This window comes from Poecilia mexicana, unplaced genomic scaffold (assembly GCF_051168715.1).
Source record: "Poecilia mexicana isolate PSO_F unplaced genomic scaffold, ASM5116871v1 scaffold_3, whole genome shotgun sequence".
NCBI lineage: Eukaryota > Metazoa > Chordata > Actinopteri > Cyprinodontiformes > Poeciliidae > Poecilia > Poecilia mexicana.
This window is the reverse complement of record NW_028263372.1, coordinates 32,941,792-32,968,805: the sequence shown is the minus strand read 5'-3', so window position 1 is coordinate 32,968,805 and position 27,014 is coordinate 32,941,792. Positions and strand designations below refer to the sequence as shown.

At 36.7% G+C, this 27,014-nt stretch overlaps 1 protein-coding gene across 1 annotated transcript in view; it reads right to left on the bottom strand.

The window, feature by feature from the left end:
• Positions 1-1,921: 1,921 nt before the first annotated feature.
• The window catches only part of mapk8ip1b (mitogen-activated protein kinase 8 interacting protein 1b), a 40,576-nt gene continuing 15,483 nt past the window's right edge, over positions 1,922-27,014 (bottom strand). The window contains exons 3-12 of the mRNA XM_015002893.2: positions 18,630-18,887; positions 13,573-13,654; positions 10,824-11,948; positions 9,214-9,289; positions 7,208-7,380; positions 6,624-6,727; positions 6,354-6,470; positions 5,802-5,872; positions 5,550-5,648; positions 1,922-3,262 (exon numbers count right to left, since the gene is read on the bottom strand). Coding sequence (XP_014858379.2) covers positions 3,190-3,262; positions 5,550-5,648; positions 5,802-5,872; positions 6,354-6,470; positions 6,624-6,727; positions 7,208-7,380; positions 9,214-9,289; positions 10,824-11,948; positions 13,573-13,654; positions 18,630-18,887 — 2,178 coding nt within the window. The 3' untranslated portion in view covers positions 1,922-3,189. The remainder of the gene's footprint in view (positions 3,263-5,549; positions 5,649-5,801; positions 5,873-6,353; positions 6,471-6,623; positions 6,728-7,207; positions 7,381-9,213; positions 9,290-10,823; positions 11,949-13,572; positions 13,655-18,629; positions 18,888-27,014) is intronic.

Sequence of the window (27,014 nt, the reverse complement as noted above, 5' to 3'; positions counted from 1 at the left end):
TTTCTATCATTTCCACTTGCAGTAAACTCTCCGTTATCTTGACTGGCTCTTGAAAAAGAAGTTTGGACAAAAGAAAGTCAGCTAGACTTTTATGTTGAAAGTGACAGAAATGTAACGGTTGAGCTGAACAGAAAAAGTCCAGTAATCTTCAAGTATTCATCTTTATTTTACATACCTTTTATTCTTTTGTAAAGTATACAATGCAAAAACCCATCTGTAAAATGATCTAATTAGACATTAGACAAGATGTAGAAAAACATTTTAATGTCATCATGTCACTTTGCTTTAACTACTGTATGCTAAAAGCAAGATACCATAAGACAAAAATAGTAATCCACTGGCTTTCTGTAATGATCACCAAGGCCCATTGTATATTTTAACATACACCTCCAAAGAGATTACTTGTGTCGGATAATAGGCATTAAAAAAAAAAGGTGCAAAAACTGAATGTTTTGATATTTTTGTATGACAGCCAAGGCTCTTTACTTACATAACATTTTGCGTCTTTTTGTGAAGCTATGGTAAAAAAACATGTCAAATGCCTTTACATAAATGACTGATATTATCTTAAAATATTTCCTTTGTTTGCTGTCCCTGTATTAATGTAAGCACCCTGCAACAATTACACCTGGGGGGTTTCTGTCTTTGGTTGAACACGTCAGCCCAACCTGCCCTGTAAAGCTGCATTAACTTTTCTACTATTTATCTTCAGGATAATTAGAATTTACCTAATGTTCATTTCCTGTTCACCCTGTTCTACATCGGTTTCCTGTTTCCAGACAAGCTGGCAGTTAGGGTGTGTCTTTCAAGGGAGCAATTTATTCATGTTCTTACTGGCAATGGTAAGATTTTAACTTCCCTATGCTTTAACACTTGACGAGGTGCAATGAACACCTTATCGTGGTGTCAAGAGGCTCATCTTTGTTTCGTTCTTGCACAAGTTGCCACTCCGTGCCCTTATGTTTTAAATTCAGTGATTTATTCTTAAGTGGACAACAGGAAATATGATTTGGGTCATTTATATTTTTGAGCAGAACCAGGTAGCCCTGCTCCCTTTTAAAAATCACTTTGTGCTTTTAACATTTTTTTCTAGTGATTAATAAACAGTTGTTATTTTCAACCATATCCATCCCAATCAACACACAGTTGTGGCATTTTGGAAACTCGGAATATGACAACATATTTCACTAATTTGATCTAATCTGTAAACTGTAATATAATTAAAACTTAATGTCAACAAGCACAAGTAAAAAAAAAAAACAAAACAAAAAAACTTGGTTGCATACATTTACTGTAAGTTGTATTTGATTTAGCATCTTTTTACTTGTTGTCCAGCCCATCTGAGACATATTTACACTGAGAGAGCAGATGGATATTTAGAGAATATTTTACACTGTATTTTACATTCACACCTGCATTGTGTTCAAACAGATGTCAGAATGTTTTAATCCTCTCAAGTAATCTTGTTTGATTTACCAAATAGGTGAACAATTGTTTTGTCAAATAAGTTCTTTTATCAGGCGTAACTTCAAGAGCCAGGAGCCAGTTACAGTGAAACACTTCAACTTCTTAATCCTCAGTCAAACCCGTAAACTAAACACACTCGGTGGCAAAATATGTTTACTGAGAAAGTTTCAAATGAATTGATATAAAAGAGGCACTACTAGTGAAGATCCGAAGACAAACAGAGCTTAGAATTTGTTCCTTTGCTGGCACCTCAAGCAACAGATTGGGTCACGTTTAACAAAGAGCACAGTGTGTTTGAAATTCAGGAAAAGCAAAAAGTGAAGCATTAACTTAAGGTTTATGGAACATAAGTTACAGCTGCTTAGCTTTGCCCTGCATTGTTAACCAACGATTTTCTTTACCCTACACAGTAATTGCACAGTGTTATTGTTTTTTTTTTTATTGATTTAAATCATTGGAACATTTTTTTTAAGTACAACTCAGCTACATCTACAAAAGATGGTGATTACACTGCAGACTACAAAGTGTGACGACAGAATCTGTAAGACCATTTTCTTTGTTTTGGATGCAGGTCAGCTGGTCTATTTCGTCTCCTCTCCACTCAAAAGTTGTATACAGACATAGAGCCTGGAACCTGTACACCTTTAGCATCCCAGCCCATTTAATCAGGTTAACAGCAACCGGAATGATTCAAGAAAAACAAACAGGCATCTACTTGCCTGCTCATTTCACTCCGAAACATAATGTCAGGCATTTTCCCGCAGAGTAACTTACATCTGACCCAATCAGTGCGTTTGATAAAATGTGAACCAAGTTCTGTCAAACATCAATAAGACCCAGAATTCAGACGGAATATTTTAGCCAGCTTTCTAAACCTTATTTTACGGTGGCTTGTGGATATAATCTTATACAAGGTTTCCTAAAAAAATAAAATAAAATATCTGCACAGTTATTTTTTTAGTTAATGTACACTCTGAATGGTGTTCATTATCTTACTGATGTAGCTGTACAGCTCCCTCATTTTTTAAAGAAAGAAACTTGATTAAGTTATTTTCGGAAGTAAGAATATTTTTGTCTTAGGTGCTTTTGAAATGTGAAGAAATCTAGTGCTCTCATGATGGAGCTGCTGAGATGCTGCTACAGGCTAAGTATTGTTCCCACTGCTGCAGATGTACATCAGTTGTGCTTTGCATTTATGGACTCTCACCTTTGCATAATTTATTTCTCCTTTGGCTCATTCCCATCCCCTGCTCCTACACAAATGTTGTATACAGACACTTGACAATGTGTCTGTATATACAGACCAGGTGTCTGTATACACCTGGTCTGTGTATACAGACCAGGTGTCTGTATACACCTGGTCTGTGTATACAGACCAGGTGTCTGTGTATACACCTTGTATACACAGACACCTGTGTATACAAGGTGATTCAAGAAATCACCTTGTATATATACAAGGTGTATATAGACCCCTTAATTTTGTCAAACTAAGGGGTGACAAAATTAACCTCTTAATTGTCACCCTGAAGATGCTTGCATGTTATCCAATTTCTCCATGAGGACACCAGTGTCCTTAAGACAGCTAAGGGGCTTTAAATAGTCATTGTGTGTTTGTTACAGATGTGAGTCATTGTTCTTCTTATTCCCTTTTAAATATTTGTTCTTCATGCACATTTATGTTATGATACAGCGTACTGTACAAGGCTGTGGTCAAAGGCGGGGTTACTCCAGGTAAATGTCTTCTGTTGGACACGAGAACTCCACAAACTCTTTGTAGTACAACTGGAATGCTTTCCTGAAGAAGAGAAAAGAAGAGCCGTCATTTCTTACCTTTCCTTGAATTTGCACACTCAAATTTTTGAATCGGAACAAACAATTTGAATTATAACTAATTCTAATCTTCAAGTATATGATGGACTGCTGAAATTAAGTATTGTTTGATGTGGTTTGGTTTTTATTCATGTTATTAGTTTTTGGTATTTTCTGTCATTTTCTTCTATATAAAGTTTTATAATTGTCTTATCATTTCTACCAAACTTAATTTTATTTTCTGTTTTATCATTTATCTACCTGTGATGTTGTGAAGCACGTTGGTCTGCTGAAGTTGTTGTAAATGTGCTATATAAATAAACTCTGACAACTTCACTCTTATCCACATGCAATTTAAAACAAGAGAGCTGCTTCGTTTTACTGCTAAATTTAGAATGTAAGTCACAGAAATGTGTGGATTGTCATGTCAACAAATCAGCTTACTCAGCTTCATCTGCCTTTTTGTTTTTTATATCTGTTGACATGTGAAACAAGACACTGAAATGCCATTAATTTGAAACAATCCATCAAGACACTCACAATATCACCAACTACAGAAAAACAATACAAAAAGCAATACAGTGCTTTGCAGAAGTACTTATAACCCTTAAACTTTTTAAATATTTTGCCACATTAAAACCATAAACACTAATGTAGTTTATTCACCAACACTGATAGGTAAACCATTTCTTCCTTACAGAAGTGGTATTGTGTCATATACCAATAAGTGGTTAAATAATAATAATAAAAAAAGATAATTACAGCATGGCTATGAATTCAAAGGAAATGGGTCACATTTAATCAGAAAATGGAGAATGTGACAGGTATATTCATTAAGCCTCCCTGAGTCAATATTTTACCAAAGCACTGTTTTCTGCAGCTGAAGGGGTAAATTCAATGTGTGCAAGCAGGCCCTGGCTCCCAAGTATATGCATATTTATATACATATTTATTCTTCACATATTATATGCAGTAAGATTACAGCATGCCTCCATCTCCTGGAGTTCGGCCACTCTTGAAGGTTATTTTGCCTTGCAGAGGTGTTACAAGATGGCAGAACTTAATGAGTATGCTGATATTATGCTGAAGTAAAGCAATGAAGTAAAAAGTGATTTTATTAATAGGAAACAGAAACTGAGCTCATGTGATGAGATTTGAAATCTTAGCAAGTATACAGGTTCATGTTAGGGCAGAAACTGTCATCTGTGGTGATTTTTTTCATGTTAGGTTTTGTTATTAGAAAAATACAACCCATACACTAAGGTCTATTTTCTTTTTTAGCTCTATAAAAGTCCAGTTTGTCTTATCTAATCACACACCTGAAACCAGTGTTATCACATTTTGTGATGCACTGCTTATAGTAGATAAAGGGGTCAAATTCATTAAGCTTAGACTATGTAGTACCTCAGGAAACATAATAAAAACCTTTACTTTAAAAGTGTTAAAAGGATTTGGGCACTTTTAGAATTCACAAAATGATGTTAAAGTCTTTTGTGAGTGTGTGTTGCCTGTGAATATCAGTTTTGAAATCTCTTCAACTATCCTCAATTGGACTTTAACCCTGGCCATTCTAACTCATAAATATGGTTTTAAGAGTCAGTGCCCTTCAGGTTTTATTACATTTGTACTCCAACTAAGCTGATGATAAAAGTACTACCTCATGTTAGCTCGTTCTTCAGAGGCATGTTATTACACCGTGTATTTTGCTACCTTGTGTTGGAAATATCTAAAGCAAGCAATGTAGAGTCCATGACTTGGTTGTTCTGTTGTTAATCACGAGCCTCTTGGCTTCTTACAGATGTTTCTTTTTGCCTGGCCTGTGAGTTTAGGTAACTTCTTGGTAAAATCATAGTGGTACTATACTTTTTCATTTTCAGATTATGGCTTGAGTAAAGGTCTGTGAAAGCTTTTATCATTTTATTATTTAACTTTCACAACTTTATCCATGTACATGTAGACTTTATGTAGAAAGACACAAAGCCAGGATTCGAACCTGGGGCCAACTTGCACCATCATGCAGCCCCTCTATGTCCTAAAGACATTCATTTTAAAGTTTGGGTATCAGAGTAAATGTGCCTAAAGATACCACTTTTCAGATTTTACTCTATTAAAATTAATTGAAAACCATGTATAATGCTTATTCCACTTCAGGTATTTACTACATTGTTTTGTAATATGACAAACTGTGATATGGATGCGTTTGCAGGTACTGTGCATCAAAGAGTAAGTGTTTTTTTTAATAATCTAAAGTTATTGGATGTACAGCAACTTACCCAATTGACTCAGCAAGAGGTTTGGTGGAGTTTTCAGACACAAATACATGGCAGGCAAATCTCTGATCTGCTGGGTGCTTAGTGATGAAACCAAAATACCTGTAGGGTGAAAAAAACAACATCAAACAGGATATAAGAATCCCACTCACCTTAATAACTTCAGATTTTTGATTTGTTTTCATACAGCGACACCTAGTGGCAATTTAAAGCCTCCACATATGGACAGTAAGAAAAGGGAAAAAAAAGACTTACTTGCTGTTTTTAGGATGGTAGCCACAAAAAGAGACATTCTTTAACTGGAAGAAGTGACTGCACTCGTTACTCTGATGACAAGACACAGGTAGAAGAGAGAGAATGACATTCCTGATTAAAATAAAAAACACCCCCAGCTCCCCCTCCCCCGCACAATAAAAAGTCAAACATTACATCACATGTATTTGTTTCTAACTGCTTGGAATGGATTTGAGTTCAGGATGTCTGGTTGGGCAATTGAAACAATTATGTTTTTCAATCAACTATACATTTATTTTACAATGATAACAGAATCATGCTTTCTTGCATTTGATACTTTTAAATAAAGGGAATATCTAATTCATATGCAGCGTATAACCACATATCATGACAAAGTTTGATTCTGGACATTGTGCATGCCTTGATAAAATGCTGACCTCTACAGAGTTTTTGATGGTTCCAAAAGTCCTTGAAAGAAGTTGCTTTTTGTGGGGAAAATCAGCCAAATTTGATATGCTAGATTGCATGTTTATGTTTTACATGTAAAGGAAAAGGTACCAGAAAGAGTCTTACTCTGTCACAAGCATAATAGTCCTCTTGAACTGCAAGCTTAATTCCTTTGACGCTGATCTCCAGGACACAGAAGGAAGGTGGGTTGAACTTGACTGTCATTCGTCTGTTGTTGGCAATCTGAAGAACATGATTATCATTTACTTAATTGAAAATTCATCAAAAATAAATTTGTAGGTTAATAAACCTGATAAAAGTAAAATAACCTTTTTTGGTACTAGTGTATTTGTTCCCTCACAGGTAAACAGTCATGGAGAGCAAGCGGCTTCCTACCTTCTGCATGGCTGCACACAGAACATCATTTCCTTTGTGATACGGCACTTGGACTGAGCCAAGGAACTTCAAGCGGTATCTGTCCATCAACTCACTGCTCTTAACTGCAAAGAGAGGAGAGCAAAATGGCAAAAATGTATGAAGAGAAATTAAAGGGAGGAGGAAAATAAAAGCAATTGAAAACGTTAGGCTTTGCTTGCTGCTCTTTCAAAATGACTGTTTCAGAATCTGTGAGATGACAGCAAAAGTAAGAATAAAGCCATGGCAAGCAAATATTATATCACATAAAGTAAGCTGTTTCAAAGTTGCTCAAAAGGTAAGGACATTTAATAAATAAAGGAATATATTAAAGAAATATGTTGATAGATCAGAGAAAAAAAAAGAATAAGTAAGTAATCTGAAAAATAATTAGCTGTAACTCTATTATGGCAGGTTGTTTGATAATGTTCTTAGCTAATTATTGTTGACATTAAAGTTGAAATTAAATCTGACTCCCACTGTAGTAATTTTGTGCAGTTTGTTAGTCACTTTTCCACTAAAGTCAAGATAATTTTAACATCTGGACATGACAGTTGTGTCAGTACCTTTGTAGCAGTCAGTGTCCCTGTTCACCTCTATGGCGTAGTAGGCGGGGAAGATTCCATGCGCACCAGTTCGCATGTTGTAACCCTCGTACCAGTAATCCTCTCCCTGGACCTCCACCAGCAACGGGTCATCCACCTCCAACTCCAGCTCATCATCATGTCGAGGCACAAACCTGTTGAGATTTGTTAAAATTCAACATTTAAATTGGTAATGGAAGAGCAATGAGAGTGCAGCGAGATGGGAGGTGCCAGGCCTCTAGGCTGCCTGGACAGATACAGAAACCTAACAAAACATGAGGTAGGAATTAGGAATACATTTTTTTGAAGGATTGAAATAAAACAAATACAGCTAAAGACAACTCTCCATTTATTTTTCACAAGCTGGCTTTACAACTGCAGCACAGCTTGATGCTATAGGGAGACAGCAAAGTAAGCTCCTTTTTGATAATGCTTCAAAAATATTTCTATATTCTTTTAAGATGATTTTTACCCAGTTTTTCACACTGGGTAATAAAGATGCCGCTAGTAATATGGGAAGAAAGGAATATATGAATATAGTTTCTTTAATGTTTTTCATCTTTAATGCTAATGACCATATATTTTTTGCAAGGTAGTACTGCAATGTTTCACTGAAGAGAGCAATATTACAAGACACATTTTACATGTACTTTTCCTATATATGTAACATTTATGTTCGCATGAGTCTAAAAACAAATGCATATGAACTGACATCGAAACTTTGATAAACTTACAGTAACCTAATTTCAACAAATCAGCAGTTTATTAAATTACATTTCATCAATTACACTTGCAGTTTAAGTTTTTAATCATGTATGTTTAATAAATTTATTCTTTGCATTATTTCTCATACATTCTAAAGCTGGACATTGAAAAGGCATGTAAATTTAAATCACATCGTAAATTGGCTTCATACATGTACATATCAAAGGAAAAGCTATTTTGAAGCACATCTGCTCCCAACAGTTATTGACTGCAGAGTGGGCTATGTAAGGACAATGCCCCCCTGCATCGTATGATGTCTGGCTACATAAAGACGCTCTTGTTCTGTTGGCTGCGTTGCTGCTGTTTTGGTCCCTGCTTCCCAGTGCCTGGAACAGCCTGAGGTTTTCAGTAGCAGCTGGAAGCACTCAGTGCTAACTGGAGGGAAATTGAAGCTTTTTCTTCTCCGTACTTTATGTAGAGAAAAGGACAACATAAATGCCATACTGAGATAAAAATGCAGACACAAGCCTTATTTGAATTTGCCACGACTGATGATTTATGACATAAATATTTTTGGCAATCCTCACTGAAACTGTAACAGGGTGGTAAAGCTTTAAAGTCATCCCCACCAAGTTAATAATTTGTGCTGTGAATAAGAACTGGTGGTATGGATTAAAACATTTATCTCAATATGCTAAGGGAAGTATTGCAATACACATATAAATGATGATAAAAAAGCAGTTAAAAACCCATTACTGTCTTTTTTAGTGATATAGGCTTAGGGCTGCAATTCAGTGCAGTCCAACAACAAGAAACAATATGCAGATTATTTAATAATCTGGTGAAGTTGTATTACTAAAAAGCACATGATAGACTGCATTTAATTATATTTTAAATAGATTAATATTTGTTTCTGGTGTCTTGGAACAAAATTGTCAAAATTTTGGGGTATGCAAACATATTATAGAGTTTAGTGTCAAACATTTTTCTGATGAAACATTTTGCAATAACAATAAAGGTATAATAATAGCCGATCTCTAGTGTGAATGCAGTAAAAATTTAAGTATGAGGTCAAATGCAAGAATAATGCATAATTTAATACAGACTATCTCATCCCTCATCCATGCAACTCCTTATAAAACAGATTGTTGTTTCAGTAGTAACAAAGTTACTTCCATTAAATATGATGGATGTGAAATTATATGGATTAGACAGAAATCCTTTTAGCACAGATATTGGCGTCACAACCAGTGTTTGATGGGAACTGTGTATTTATGCCTTACCTGTATACTGCTCTGTGGGTCTGATCTTTCTCTTCCCCATTTATGATACAAGAATATAAACCAAAGGACTCGGCACCTTCAATCACAAAAAAGAAATCAGAAATATGAGGACAACTGTGATAAAAATAAGACTTGACAGATTGCAGTGCCAGTTTTTATTAGGCCTATTGTGCAACTAAAAAAAATCCAATTAACGTACAATCAGGTCACTTTTAAGCACAGACGGATCATTAAGGGTCCATAAATCACACTTTAATGGGATGTGAAACTGATGAGTTTGTGTATTTCTACCTACATTCCCTTGAGATTACTTGCTTTATTCTGCACTGGGTAGATTAACTGCGGTGGTTCTAAAAGGTTTCAAAAATGCTCATAATACACAGGACAGTAAACCAACACCAGAGTATAGTATAGATGGCATAGAAACATTAGAAACACAAAGCCCATCTGAAAAATAGATGTTTTCCATGCACTCATTGAAGAAATGGTTTCACAAAGAAGCAAATCATTGGCAAATGATGTTTCCTTTATGGTGTTTATGTTGACTAGAAAATCTAAAGCGTTGGTTGCTGAGATCTACCAATTAGCTAGAATATTCATATATGGTTTAAATTTAAACCATAACCGATTTTATGTAAGTGTTCAATAGTGCATTTAAGGGAATCCAGTTTAAATGGATCCCCTTAACTGTGGATCAGCACAAATTATTTCTGAAGGTGTTGAATCGTGTTATGTGATGTCTTTGATTTAATTATAACTTAATATTATTAAAAAAAACTGTGCTATACTCTTTATAAGAAGATAAAAAAATATTGCTTTCAACTTGCACAGTAAGCATTTAACTGTAAGAAATCAGTTTCACTATAGTTGGGTTGAATAAGATTTTAGGAAAATAAAATACACATATTTTAGAGATTACATATTTTGAATTCCAGCCAGTTAAAGTAAAGTGAAATCTTTTTAACATTGTAACCCTATTTGAACAAAGATTTGTCAGGAATGTTATGGAAAAGATTTTGTCTTAGTGAGTCAACTTTATGTTAAGGAGGTTAAACAACCAAAAAAAAGAAAACACACATGCAGCTTTATGAAGACTGGAAAACAAAGATAACTGTTCAAAATATTACCGATTTAAATAATCCAGAAGAAAAAATGGATCCCTGCTCCTCTAGAGATCCATTCCCAGCTTTAAGACGAAGCTAAACACTAAATGCAGTGAAGATTATGAAAATCTATAATCTTCACTGCATACAGTGTTCTCATGCTGTATGAAAACACTCAGAATCCTAAGTACTCATACAAGGCATTACTCAATTCAAAAATACTTGATCAATTCTGAAGAGAAATTAAACTATAATCAAACGATTGCTATAAGTCTAGAATGTTATGTTTCCAGCTTAACTAGGCAAAATGGTCAAATTATTATTTGGGAATCGGCTTCATATTAGGGGTTGAGATCTCTACTGGAGGTTATGCACATGTTTTTTTTTCTCATGTATATTGTAAGTAAATTAAAATAAGGTCAAATATTATCTATTTTGTTTATTATTGTTTAGTATCTTTCAGCTTATAAACTGTACAAAGGTAGCTTAATGATAGGAGGGACTTACTAGAAGAGCGAGAGCGACCGTTCATGAAGACATTAAGGAACTTCTTGGAGAAATGCAGATCTTCCTCCGGTGTTGAGTCTTCAGAGAGGCAAGCTGTGGCTTCCCTCTGCGCTGCTCCGGTCTGTTGGTTTTGTTCCTCGTCTTCATCTTCCTCGTACTCCTCCCCGATGGCCGACTCATATGGAGAGGAGACGCAGTTATCGTAGACTGTGGCTGAGTCACTGTCATCGCTGTAGCCTTGGTAACACTGTCTGAGACTGACGAGCTCCAGCTGAGCGTGTTCGTCCACCACTAGTGTGTATTTCACCGAGTCATATGTTAGGCTGCTGGCTTCGGAGCTCAAGGTAGTCCTTAGTATGGCAGGTTTACTGCCACCACCGTCTCCACTTCCTGCTGTCTTTTTCATCTTCCTGTCCATTATTATTCTGTCTACATCCTCATCCTCACCACAGTAGCTGTCATCAGTGGCGTCCACATATTCTACCGATGAGCCAGCCCTCAGCATGGCCCCTGCTCCTGTCCCCTTCAGGCTGAGGTCTAGTGCGACAGAGCTGTGTGCTGAAACAGACATGTTGGGTGGTGTGATGAGAGACTCTACACAGGAAGCATAGGAAGGTGGAGGGACGTAGAGCTCGTCCTCCTCAAAAATGGAGGGGTTGGTCCGGTCTGGGAGGGGCTGATAAGGAGGCGGTCCCTCTGTGTCAGAGCTTATGGACATGCGCCCTTGCTCAGTCTGCTGCGAGAGAAAAGGTCGGTCCTGAACATTGGGGGGTTCCAACGGGTCCACTGATCGTTGCACTGGAGTCAGATAAATCTCCTCTGTGGGTTCCAGATGAACATCCGCCTGGTGGCGAATCTTTTCTCGGTGGCCCGAGCTGTCCGTCTTACCTGTTGGGTACAGAGGAGCGGGTGTGTAGTTCTGTGGTGGTGGAGGTTGTGGTGGTTTCTCCTGCAGCTTGGAGCGAGTTGCAGCCCCTGAGCTTGAGCTATGCGAGTGCCCCGAGGTGTGGCTGTGTCTGCAGGGGGCGTCAGTGGAGGTTCCTCTGTCTTTGGTCTGCGCGGCCCCACCCTGCACCTTGTCCTCGTCGCTCAGACAGCTGTGCTCTCGTGGAGGTGTGAGGTCACCTACAGGAAGAAAGGATGCAAACAAGGCCATGCAGACAGCCACACAGACAAACACGCAGCCACACAGGCACATACAAAGGCCAGGCACACAAACAAAGTAAGTACACATGATGCAGACATGCAGACAGGAGAGACAACAGAACGTAGAGCCACGGAGACAAATGGACATGGCAGTGAATGCACAGACAAAAGAAAATCCAAAGCAGAACGAGAGACAAGTAGAAATGGTTAGGATTACACAGATAAATCCCCCTTACTCATCAAATTCAGAGCTAGGATAAGGTGCCTGCTGCGTTATGTCACATGTTACGTCATAATCCATCGGCAGTAAATCAAAGCATTATGTTATCATCCTATCTTTCATACAGTATTGAACTGTGGTGAGACAGCTCCTCCTGCTCTTTTCATAAAATAAAATAGAAATGCATCCACACAGAGAGCATAAAGGTGATCTGGTCAGACAAAACAAAAACTCCACTTTTTGGTCTACATACAAAATGCTATGTTTGGCAAAAACCAATACATGGTGTCTGCCACATTATGCTAAGAGGATGCTTTCCTCCAGCACTTGGGAAGTACATCTTCCCAAAAACAATAAATAATAATGGGTCTAATCTGGAGAAAAAAAATATTTATGAGCATTTAAAAAGCACATATAAATCTATATTTAATGTCATATGATCTCTCCTTGGTGTACTGACAGAAGAAATACTGTCCAATTTCATAAGGCTGTTTAAGCATCAGCTCAAGGCTGTTTCAAAAGGAAATATGATGAAAATAGTGAAAAAGTAACAAATCGCTTCATCTTCTAATAATAACAAAACCCACAGACTAACAACACTAAGCAAAAATCTAACTTAACACTTGCCAACATGTATTTATAAGACAAAATGTATCTAAACACTTCTTTAGCTTTTTACTTTGGATCACCTGATAGTGACACATCATCCAGGAGGTTCAGGTTTTTGCAGATTTGATTATTGCTAGTGGGAAGTGCTTTGAATAATGAGAATGATCAAAGTGCATCAAAGAAGGCTTCACATCAATATTATAATGTACCGGTATTTTTTATTTTTTTTTTGCAGTTTGGGCAACAGCTCCTTCTAGCAGTTGGCGCCCCAGACGACGAGCTATAAGGCTAATACCATGAGTAGCTCTGACTATATCCACAGGAAAAGAGATTTTTTTTCCTCTCTTTGTGTTTCAAAATAGTACATTTAGCACAGAACAGATTCCTATTGCCAAATGTCTGCAGTGAGTTGTTTTTCATCTCCACAATATCTGTAGTGAAAAAAATCTCACTGCAGACATTGTGAGAGCAAAGGGCTTTGAACATTTTTGTAATAATGCAATGTGACGGCTTCCCCTGAGTTTTAAGCTCCGTAAAAAAACAAAAAACAAAAAACAAAAAGAAAACTTTGCTTTCCTTCAGCTAACTCCACTCACCACTGTACAAATCCAAGCTACTAAAGATGCAAACACAGCCTGACAAACTAAATTAAAATTACACAAAGTCCTCTCCACAGTTGAAGGAAACGTTAAAACAACTTTACTCAGAAGCAAGCTTTGTACATTTACAATGTTTAATGTTCTTGTCTAAAGAACCAGTAAAATGAAAGCTCACCTGTTTTAAGAGGGGAGGACGAGCCTGAAACTTTTTCCTGCCAGCTGTATTTCTTTCCGAATGAGTTGTTGTTTAATGTGTCCTGAAAAAAGAGGAAGGGAAAGGACTGGTGAGAGGAAAAGATGGACACTGAGGTAAACTTGGAGAGAACGTCAAAAAGGAACCATGTTCCAAAGTTCGAGATGCCGGTACACAGTCGACTTTTGTGAGAGCATTACATGCACGAACACTCATACACACACACACACACACACACACACACACACAAACACGCACACACACACACAATGACTCAAATGAACGAGTGGGGATTTCTTTTGTTCGTGCTTCGTGGCATGCATTTAAAGGGACACAACCTTTTATAAAAGATCCTGGGAGCACACAGTTCATTCACACAGAGCTGTGGTTAACTCAGTTTGAATCAGACGTTACAATCTTATCTCTTCACGAATTATAGCAGCATTGTTAAGTTATCATTTCAATAACAATATCATTTTACATCAGTGATGACTAAATAGTTAGTGGTAAAGAAAGCATCATAGCTGAGGTGCATTATCTGTACTTTCCTCATCTTGTAACAATAAATGCAGGAAAACCCCAATCCTGTATGCAGCTTAGGTGTAAACTGTAGTTTATTTAGAAATCTGAAACTGTGGTGTTGGAAACTAGCTTTAGCCTATCTATGAGGAGTGGGGAGGGTGGAAATGGAGGAGTTTGTTTTTTTACAGTTTATCTGTCCCATGTTACACTGTCATTATATAGTAACAGTTTCAACAAAAATTTAATAAACACATATTGTTTATAAAAATTACCTACAGTTTTAATTCATGTAGACAATATGAGACATTTCCATATTACAAATAACGCATAGTGCTGAAAACTTTAAAAACATATACTCAATAGGAAAAGACTTTGAATATGGTGTGGTAATACACATCACCATGAGCTTCAGCCTTACTGCTACAGCAACGGAGCTCAATTAAATAAAATTGCACAGACAGAAGAAGGTGGTCAGAATGACTGAAAATGAGCAGTAATGATCTTTGTGACAGAATATATCCTAAGTGGAAAAAAGCAAAGTTTCATAATGGACAACATGAATGCTTTAAAAACTATCACAAAAGATCATACACCAGACTGCTGTTTAAAATCAGCTTTTCATGTCAGACACATTCAAACACTATGTCTGGGTTTAAAAAATTTAATTTAATTTCCAGTTATAGAAAAACACCAGATAGAAGGAGAAGTGGAAACTCCTGTGACGGCAGTGTGTCCCAAATTAGATGCTGTCCTCCTCTTCTACCCACCCACCACACATGAGTCATCGTTCCTCTACGTTTACCAGGCGGAAACTCAACTGTTGCTGTGGTAACGAGAGAATCAGCAGGTGGGAGACTGCACCCATAGATCTGGGAAGATACAGATTTTACCACTGTGACAAGCTGATCATGGCTGGGGAGAGTGAACCCAAAAGAGACGGTGTTAATGACTAGGATGATGTTGCTGTAATTAAACTGGATTTCATTGATGAATGTTTTCCAAGATGCCTCAGACTGTGACATTATGTCTGATGAACTTCATTGTCCTAGCATCTTCTTTTCGCACCAAATGAGCAGGTTTCTGCTCCCTAAAATTAAAGTCAAGTTTCTTTGGAGTTTCTAAATTTGGCAGGACATAAAAATTAGGATGTGGTAAGGTCAGGAGAATCATTCACTTCTCAGCTTTTTTCTGCAATGTCACCTCATGCCAATTGAACTGGTTTTGGTAGATCTGCTACAATAAACTCCGTAAAGAAGTTTGTAGATCTAGCAAATCCCTTACTAAAACATGCATGTACTTCAACATAAGTAGTGTGTCTTAACTAGATGAGTGATTAGCCTTAGACTCAGATTAACTCTGAGGAATCCTTTCTGACATGGCCGTCTGTTCCTCTGTCTTCTGGCTCACTGTACCCATGCAGATTTAAAAGGGACAGTCAGAAAATACCTTCTCTGTCAACAAAAATGTGTTTTTCTCTACTGTAAGCCATCTTATTTACTTTATATTTAAATCTCAGTAGTCTAATAAGCTGTTGAGCTCTGCTTAGCCAAAAAAAACAACAACTCTTGATTGCTACAAAATTATGCACAACTAAACATATACAGTATGGTTCAGTAGTACAAATCTGCTGACCTGGAAACAGTCCTACTGTGTCTTCTGTCTCCTCTTACCCCCATTTTGTTACAGTACAATGTGAGGGAAAAGGTTGCCTGAAGAATATAAGCACTGTATCCTACTTACTCATCTTGTCTGACTTAAGCTGCTCAACATTTCACTGGTTAAGCCTCAAAAGCTGTTAGGAAAAATTAGGATCCACAAGAGGAGCCTAATTAAATAAAGAAAAAGTTGACTTATTGTGCTATGAAAAAGTATGTTTTTGTACATAACAGATATTATGCCAAACTAGCACTAAAGAAGCTCAAAGGAGAAAACAAATGTTTGAATATGGCTAAATACGACCTTAATTGATTCCCAGACAGACCGTAATAATCTGAGCAGCTGTGCTCAATGTGGCAACAAGAAGGACACAGACTCCAGCTGCTGCTGCATCGCATGCAAAATCAATTCTTCGACAGACACTGTAAGTCAGCCATAGCAAAAGAAGAATTGGTCTAACCTCTGAGCAGGATACAAAGCAACACCTGTTAAAAGATCATAGTGGTAGGAACTAATGGTGGCTGTAACAGGCTCACCATCTAAACCATCCCCATTGGTTTACTATGATGAATCAGTGATGTGAAGTCTGTCTTATCTTCATAGTGATGAATTCAATGACTACTTGAACTATTGGAAAGCTGAAATTGTTGATAAACTGATAAGGCACCTAGACGCAGATGACCTAAAAACAACTATAAGCTCAAAATGAAAGTGTAATTGGTTCATCATAGAAAAACAAAAAGACAACCTTCCAAAATTGTCTGTTCAAATCCATATTAGGAATAAAAACAATTAGCTGATTGTTAAAAGGACATTCCAAACATCTTAAAAGTTTCAGATTTTATTCCAAAAATGTTGCTAATTTGTTGCATAAAATTGTTGATTCATTTATTTTGGTCCTCTATAATCCTAACATCCATGTTGAATGGCTAGGACTCAATGTCCCTCACATGTTGTAAAATAAACTTTGACTAAGCCATCAGAAAGCAAAACAAAGCAAAACCAGGACAATGGAAGTCATACTGACCCACTTTCAACATACACACACAATATCTGGTCGGTTCTCTCAAACAATTCATGCACAACAAATGTCTTAGGCCAAATTAAGTCATAATCACAGTCATACAGAGTGACTTGAAAACAACCAATTACATACAGTCCAGTTTGACTTTAGTTATCAATCAATGCGGTCAAGTTCAACTGACTATTCAGGTTAAAAGGTTTTTCATCTAAGGAAACCCAGCAGATTGCATTCACTTTCACCACTTATTCCTCCTGGACAAGCAAGTAGAGCCACAGGACAAATGCTTGCATTATGTCTTTGATTTTGTAACAATCCTTCATACTGAGCATGAATGGAGCAACAGCTGTAAGGCCACCTTTCCTTTAATAGGAAGATGCGTCCAGAAGAACATGTGAGGAAACATCTGCAATGACCAACTGGGTGACATAACTGGGACAATGGTAACAGCTGCTTTAGTTCTTGTTAATGATGAGAAGAAGTCTCCATAGAGAACTCTTGCTTTGCACAGAAACTAGTAAATGTCAATAGAATGCCATATGGGTAGAGCCCTAAATATCAAATTGTTAATTTGACCCAAATCTTAATGGCATTTGGCCCAGAGCTTAGGGTTCAATTCTGTGAATAATCTTTAACAAGTGAAAAGACCATGTTTTAAACTGTTTGACCATAAACTGGTAGAAAAATCCTCTACTATCTGAGGCAAAGAATCAATTTCGATTCAGTCAAAATATCTACTGACCGACTATTTTATCAACTTCCCCTCACTAGTTCTGGGTTTGACCCGCTTTTTCCTTCAGAACTGTTCTAATTATGCATGGCATAAACTCAATAGGATATCAGAAACATTTCTCATAAATTTTGGTCAATACTGATATGATGCCAACACAGATTGGTTAAATGATGCAAATCTTGGCAAAGGTGCATTGTTTGATTGAAATCTGGTACCAACTGGGACCAGCCAGTGTGCCAATAATTATAGATCCCCATCAGCACTATACCTCTACTATTAGCCTGCATCACTGATGAAGGGCAACATGGGTCCATGCTGTAGTGTTGTTTACACACTCTGACACTGACATCTGAATATCTTAGCTGACTCATTGGACCATGCAATGTTTTCACATTCTGTTATTGTCCATATTTGGTGGCCCTGTTCATATTATATCCATACGTTGATTTTCTTAGCCGAAACTGTATATCTTGTCTAGATATATACGGTTCTCAAGCCTAATCCTAAATGTACATTCTTTCTCAATTAATGTCAGCAAATAAGATAAATGGTTGACAGATAGAACTCAATGTTTTAATTTCCACACATAGTCACACTATGCGCTCTAACGTGTTTGGGAAACACTAGTATGTGTTTGGGGAAAAAGATTCCCCAAACTAAAAAGATTTCCATTTTGCCCTATTTTCTTTGGAAACTACCAATAAAAGTGTAAAATTTGCCCTAACTGAGCACCGTGTAGAGAAAATAGCTCTTCTGTTCTCACACAGACTGACTTACTGAACAAAACCACTCACATCACGAGCTCTATTCAAGCACAAACAGAGATGGGCACCAATGGGAAAAAATGTGTCTTGACAATTGAAGCCATTGTTTGGTCTAGAAAAGACATCCTGTCAGGAAACAACTGTAATGAATTCAGTGGAAATGTCAACCGTTTTGTTCATCTTTTCTCAATTTTGAAAACACATTTTTTTTGCTGTTTAATGTAATAAACACACATAAGGCAGTCAAACACATAAATAATCTTGCTTCTGATTTCCATTAGCATTGTGCTCTGTCAGAAAGTGTGCACATGTGTGTGTGTAGATAAGATAATTCAGGCCATACCTGTGAACGAGGCACGATAGGGAAGAGGTTAAGGGTCGTAGGTCTCTTGGGTCGGTATGTATCCATGGTAACAGGTGCTCCAGAGTCCTTGGTGACTGGCACGGTTGCAACGGCGGATGCCTTCAAGGTGTCTTTATCACCGCGGTAACCGTCAGCACCGTCAATGAGTTCCAAATGCAGCATTTCTGCCTGAAACTGGCCAACTGCTCCCAGCTCCACCCTCCCCGACATGCTACTGGTTCCTCGCCTCACACGGCCCTGCAGGGATTGGAGGGAACACAGCGTCAGTCAAAAGAGAGGAAGCGAGAGTGGCATACAGACAGAGAGAGAGAGAGAGCATGTGTGCATGGGATGAGGAGATGGAGCTAACCAATTAGAGGCCGTTCTGTCTTCAGCAACAGTTTCACTGACAACAGTTGACCACCTTAAAAACAGCACATACACAACTAATTTACAGAAATCTCTTATTTAATGATAATGTTTCCCTAGAAAAATAAAGAATGAAACCTCTCTCCCTATGTCTAATTTTTGTGGGATGTTCTTTCTTTCCTTTTTTCGTAAATCAGTGGTCATATCTGAAATTATGCTCATATTAGGCTATTTTGGTTTTAAGAGGTGCTAATACATCACAACTGATGTGTTTGGCTTAGTTGCATTCATTGGCAAGAGACGAGGAAAAGTCTCAAACTCATCACAACGGTGGAATAAATACATGCTAACTTTAAACAATTTATGGATTTACTCCTTTACAATATAATTTAGTTTTCCACCCATTTAAAATCCAAAGATAATTGATGCGCTTGCTTATGTTTCATCACTTTATGACCTAAAGTTATACCCACAAAACTGTCTTATGCTTCAATATTGTATGCCAATTTGTCATAAATAATACTTTAGCGTCATCTTTCTACACATTAGATTTTGGCATAATTTGATCTTCAGCTAAGCCACGCTGCAATTTTTTAAAATTCTGTGACATTTACAGTACATGTGCAGTTTCTGCAAAACTCAATAAAGTACAGTTCAAATGGAACATAAATTGCCCCAGTAACATTACTTAATCCCATAATGAATTATGAAGATGACTGCTCTGCGACAATTATGAGTCCCTCACCTCTGCATTGTGAATGCTTGAAGTGACTGCAAAAATAGTAGGACAACCTGACTTACTTTAAGCTTACCAAATCACAACATCCATTGTGAACAGACAGTAGGTAAAAGGGCAATGAGCCAGTTAAGTCTGCTTTACTTATCATCAATTCCCCAGTAGCTGAACACAACACACAGTAACACCAACTGTTTCTATTGGCTTTGACGTGGACTTCAGAGTCACTGTAAAGCCTATTATAGTCTTGAACTCTCTCTTTCCTGCACATGCAAAGTCTAGTTGCAAAATACTAAGATAAAGAAAAAGACAACACGAAAACTTTGCAAAATATCTGAATGTATTATCTTAACTTCTGTAAATTTTCAAGTGCCCAAGTAAAATAAGTCAGATAAATCTGGATTATTTAACCAAAATGTCATCAACGGCACGGTGATAAAGTCAACAAAAAATATATGTTTTTGTTTCTCAATACTGTTGGTATTCACTCAAGCATAGTAAAATAAGTTACTGACATAAAAGAAGTCAAAATCATAATCTTTATGGTTCAGTGTAAATATTACAAGTGAAATAATTTATATTTTCTATTTGAACTTCAGCAGATTGGTTGTCAACATGCATCTTTACAACTGCAGGCTGTGACTAAAACCCAGCTGGTGAATGGGATGGAGGTTAATCCTCTTCCATTGGCTAAATGTTGCCTTCAAGCACATTTGCATGCAGTGAGGCGCTCATCCCAGATTTCCAAAGGTCTTTCACTTTTTGTCTCTCACCAAGGAAGAAAAAAGGCCTTTTTGTATGAGAAGAGGAAGTGGTAATGGTATGTGAAAAATCTGTAAACGTTTGATCTGGTGTTGCAGCCAGAAAAAGATTATTTATACACCTCTACTGGTAAAGTCTATACTAGAGATATTAAAATGAAATGTTAGTATTTAGTATTAACAGTCGCATTTAAAATGTATATGCTGTGAAGTCATGCCATAAGTGGGTTAAAAATAATGACAAAAGCAAAGTTAGTATTTTTTTCCATTACAACCAAGGGTTAGAATTAGTTTAAAACAGAACTTCCATAAATGTATCATAAAAAGTTAAATAAAAAATACCTGAACATAGGATGCAAATGTTCTGCTATATATGACATGTCCTCAATTCAAATATAATTGGCTGTGAAATGTTAATTAACTTTCAAAATATTAATTCCCAATCTTATGTGGTAAAAGAATAACTTTCTTTTTTCATTTATCTAACTTACATTTTACAATATTATCAATTCATCTGTACAGTGATCTCTAAATCCACTCATCTACTTTTCAATCTACATTGGTCATCTACCCACACATCTGCACATTTATCATATCTTTCAAAGATCATTTTGTATGTAGATCTGTCAATCTGCCAGTCCATCTATCCAGCACTATATACATACATTAAATCAGCCAACATTCATTTATTTTTTAATCAAGCATCATCTATCAATGATCAATCCAACAACATGTCCATTTATCTATATGTGTACCAAACACAGCTCTGATGTAAGCTACTTTTAAACAAGAGTTTTTCTTCACTCCCCATCGCTTTTCATCTGCTAAAAATTCTATAGTTGTTATTGCAGCAGGACATTTTCTTTTCTTTTTTTGGTTTTTGCTTTAATGGCAACAAATCGTGGCTGGCCCCTTTAATTGACTCCTGTCCCCCTGTTGCTTAGAGACAAGCCACCCTGGTGATGAAGGCAACATTCCTGCCAGGGATATGATTGAATTTATTAATCAAAGTAGAGTGAGCAGGAAAAAAAACAATAGACAACTCATACTATGCAAATCAATAAAAACACTAAAAGAAAAAAAAAAGACCCTGAAGGAGTAGTTAGACTTAATGTATGAAAGTATGTTTGTCAAGGATAATTAAGAATCAATATCTTTTAAAGTTTTGGTTTTGTCTCTTTTTAAGATAAAAATTTACTACAAAACACAAAATGGCAGCATTTTAATTGTTTTTGATACAAGTTTAAAATACATTACATGTGAAAAAATAGCTTCCGTTACCTGAGATCATGGAGTAAACAGACTAACCACAATTGTTCTCAGGTCATAAAAATGTTCTGTTTATTTCAACTCATTTTATTACTAATATTATCAGCTTGTCATAGCTGATAGTATTAGTAAAGACAATTTCTATATCAATTTGGAAACACTTAAAAGCAGCAACACTTAAAGTCCATTTGTTGCCTCTAAATATTCATAATAAAAATCTGACCAATTGTTTGCTTAACATATCCAAAGCTGTGTATTTAAAAATAAGGTGAACAAAGCTGTCCTACAAATTAAGGAAAAGACTAGGATGATAGTCAGTAATAAGTCATTATATATTCAGAGATAAAAAAACGAGTCAATCTGCATGATCGTGTCCCTAAACGGCTGTGAAAATGGTGTAAACAGGAGCCAAGAGAGAAAAGGACTTCTCTTGTGTCCACTTGACTCGATGAGGCAGCTTCCTCTCCAGTTACCATGTGTAGAGGAGATGACGAGAGCAGTATCCATGGGGGTGTTGAGTGTGTGTGTGTGTCTGTGCACGCACACGCGCCAACACTCGATGTATTTTCAGCTTCGTCACGTGGAGTGGGTAAGAAAAATACTGTTGCTATGGAAACAAGTCTGCTTATGTGCTCATAGGCACCGTCATAGCAGTGCTTATAAGACTCTGATCTCTAAAACAATGATTTTAAAACAACTGTGACGATGGTGTTTACCATGAGAAAAAAACAATAAAAATTGCTTCGTTTTAGGTCACATGTTGAGATGAAGATTTGTCTGGAAAATGCATTAATCAATGTTTTTTTTTATGTACATTTAAGAAGCTTTGCAATTTCCTCTGTCTTTCACAACTCTTTTGCTCCACATATTTGCTTTGCATTTGCACTTTATTCATGATGCAGATTCTAATAAATATATGCAGGAGTAATTTTAATCCCATCCATCATGTGTACGATTATTAGCCAAATATTTAAACAGAGAATACTCTTTACCATTTGTGACATCCCTGATTTGGTTTTTGTTAACGTCAGCATATGAGATCCTTTTTAGCCCTTTTTTCTTCTCGCATACCAAACTGACCAAAATGTAAATAATACATACATGCATACATAATTTCTTATTTAATTGCAAGTAAACTGCTGCAAGACCTTGTTTGGCAAGAAAAGGGACTTTGACAGCAGATCTGCCATTGAATCTATTTTTAAAATTAGAAACTCACACTCGGGTGTGAAAATAGTGTCTGCAAACAACTGATGCATCTACCCCTGGGTGTTTTTGTGTGCTTCTACAGACATTTTAATGTAATTGCTCAGTCAAGTGACCCCACCCAAAAATGTCATTCTTGCCAACCTTTCACATACGACGAATGGCTGCACATCAGATCAATTAATCCTTACACATGAGCATGGAAGCACTCTTCTCTCCCAGCCCCGCCTTGAGTGGATGTAATGATGATACATGTTGTCATCCCACGTCTCTAAGGAGCGCTAAATCTCTTTATGCTTTGTCTGAGCTTGATCTGGTCCACATTAACCCTTAAATACTAAAGCCATGTGCACTGGAAATTCAATATGTCTTTTGATGAGCCCCGGCCTGTCTTTTCTTTGCCAGGATAAGCCATGCATTCGGACACCTTTCACTGTTACAAAGAGGCTGACTACAAAATCTTCTAAAAAGAACTGTTACTTGTACATGAATTGTTCTTCTCTTAAAACTCAAACTAAATTTTTGAAGGTGAACTGGTTTAAATAACAAGAAGCACAGACAAACTCTATAAGCAGAAAGCTGGACACAATTAAGCAGAGAAACATTTCTGACCAAGGAATTAACCAAGCTAACAGTTCCAGCTAAACTAAATAATGTGAACAGTAAACAGCACTGAATCTTCAATTACAAACTTTTTAATATATACATCAGTCAAGTGACCTTTATAGCAGTAATACCAGATTAAATGTCAGAAATGAAATCATATTTCAATATGAAAAAAGCACATTTCACTGCAACTAAGACGAGAATTCACAATCTTTATTCCCTCCAGTTTTTGCAAGTGGTTCAGACTACTCCTATTTTTTCTTCTTTTTTTCCCTTTTTCTCAACTATATTCACAAAGCAGTTTGCCCTAAATCCATACAAATGAAATACAATAATTGGGTCCAACAGATGGGAGCAATTTAAACATCATTGTGCATCAAGTTGAAGTTATTCTTTTTTTGGTTTTGAGTACACCAGATATAGAAGTTATCAAAAAGATTATTTTTGCAAATATTTTGCATTTGCAATTTATTTTTTCTTTCCAGTACCAGATTGCAGTAAATCAGTGAAAACACAAACACAAACATCAATTCCAGCACGATCCAGCAATTTGCCTCTATTGTCTCCTCTAATTGAGGAGACAACACAATTTTAGTTGTCTCCTCTTCAGTCCCAAACAGAGCAAAAAGTAAAAAAAAAAAAAAAAATGGAGAAAATTATTTTAATTTAGAACTATTTAAGAAAATTCTAGGGCCTTTCTCCAAAAAAACATCTTACTGGAGGAATCATGTCACATAAACAGGTGTTTATAATGCCAATATTATTAGTTTGAGAGAAAAAACATCTTAGTATAAGAATATGCTGTAAATTAAAGTACTTTTGATTTGTCCCAGTTTTGACCCATTACATTTCTGGCTTCACAAAAGTTAAAGGACGCTACAGAACATAGAATTCAAAGTATCGGGACATATTGTATGTATTTCACATATTCCTCTGTGTGTGCACCCCTGACCTTTTCTAAGAACCACACATATTTACAGAACATCTGATTCACCTCGCCCTGCTGACACAGGAACTGTTGTCTGAAGTGATGCTCCTTCCATTTTCCTGTTAATGATTGATGAGGCAAAATGCATTCTGAATCCCCCTTCTGATGTTGACCTTACTGATGTGGTCACCACTACTTAAATTTTTCAAGAACAGCCTCACAAGCTGATGACTGCAGCTGAATGTTTAGGTTTTTTTTTTTTAAATCATGTTTATATTTTTTATCATCACTTTTTTTCTGATAAAATTAAAAATTGTGAATAAATCATTATCAATAATTGACTTGTGCTGTCACTTTGTGGGATTCATATCCAACTAAGAAAGGTAAAAACGGGAATGGCTGCATTAGGTTGACCCAATCCAAACTGTGTTGATTAACTTTAAAGCCACAATACTTGGGTTTAAAAACACTTTAATTAGGTAGTACGTAAAATTATTTTTTGACAAACATGGAGGCAGTAAAGAGATTTAAGAACTGATGTGATATGACATTATATATATTAGGGCTGTTGTAAACGAATATTTTAGTAATCGAGTAATCTATCGATTATTCTTACGATTAATCGAGTAATCGGATAAAAAAATTATAAAATGAAATATTGGTAAATCTGGCATAATACCGGTTTTACTATCAGATATCAATATCAGTCCAATTTTTCATATTTGAGCATCCCTAACAGTTGCTTTTTTGTAGTTTAGAAAACTAACCTGTAACAATAATATCTCACTTTCTAAGTTAACCAGAAGAAAAGTTATAGAAAAATCTGAAATTATATTGAATTAATAACAAAGAGGCAGGCTCACAAATATGCTTATAAAAAATGTCTACAATCCAGCTTTTAGTTTATGTATTCATCTTCAGTGAGTTTAATAGATTAATTAAACTCACCTTGCCACCTAACCTGTCACGCTTTGGGTTTGAAAATACGGGAAATGCCGCCTGGAGTGGGAGGAGAGGGCGAATGAACGAACGTAAGATGGGGTGGAGGGGAGGAAATAGACCAGCGGACTGACGAACCGTTAGACCGGGGGACGAACACGGGGGGAAGCAATACGGGATATTTACGACACCTTCACTGGTCACACTCAGAAACTCATCTACCAGCCATGTACGATGCGCTCCGCCACCCGTTTCTTCAGACCGGGATATGAAATTTATTGTGCGGTTCGTCGGTAAAGCTACATTTACACGGTAAGCATCAGCTACTCAGCCGCCCGCCATGTTCAGGCTATCCGCTCACCTCAGCGCTCTTCCCGCCGTTCGCTTTCAACCAGCAGCCCCGGAGGAGAAATGCTGCCGTACTCCAGGCATCCCCCAGTCATTTTAAGGATGCTTATTGGTTCCCCAAAAACGATAAAAAGTCGGGCATTATCATCAATCAATAAAATCCCCACGGGCCAATCTTGAAGATTGGACTTTATGCCGCTGAGACTTAGCTTTTGTCAACAACTCAGAGGCGGAAGTGAGAGCTCCGCGCAACGCAAATGAAGTCCCGGCCGGAACACGGTGCGCTAACTAATAAAACATAAATTAAAACCCTTAGGAGTCAGTGTTCTAAATGGCCGTTTTTGACTAATTTTGATTTTATCTTTATATTTCTTAATAAAAACCATTAATATTGCCTTATGTGGTATCATTTTTTTCAGGACAACCTGAACTTTTTCAATTTACACATTTTTTCATTTGGACTTACTGACATTGCATTTGGACCTAAAATCACACACAAAAAAGGAAAATTCGAGTAGAAAAAGTTTAATTTTTTCACTGTGAAACCCACAAATGTGTATAACAAATATTTTTTATGGTTTAGAATTATAAAGTATACTCAATATTTCAAAATTAATATGTACAAATATAGCAAACAACTCATGTATAATTAGATTATTATCAATAAATTGTAGGTAATCCATTCGCTTCTGTGCTACTATTTACAAAATATCAAAACAAGATTCCAAAAAATGTATAACTTTCCTAAATAAATTGAAGTCATGGCAATTATTTAGCTATATTTGTACAATTATTTACAAAGGATAAGATGTCATATAAGACAATAAAAATCATTTGTGCCACTCCAGAAAACAATTTCTGTCCACCACAACACAGAGGGGCACATCACATGCCTAAATTGTACAGATCTTCCATTTCAATGTCACTCCATTTGTACTTTTTCCCGAATTTTTTTTTTTTTGCTGCATTTTTGTTTGTGTTGAGGCAAATTGTTTTCACTGTGTCAGTGGCAAAATACAATAAAAAAAGATCTTTTGGACTATAGGAAGACAGGTTGTTTATTTGGACACCGGGTGTTCGCCGTGGCTGAAACCTGCTTACTCCCGGCACACTGTCAGGATCCTCCTCCGTCTTCCAGGGATCACTGTCGGGAGGGGCTCAGCGCCACCTCTCGGTGATCGAGACCGCGCAGTTGTACAGCCCCGCCTACTTCTCACTTTCGA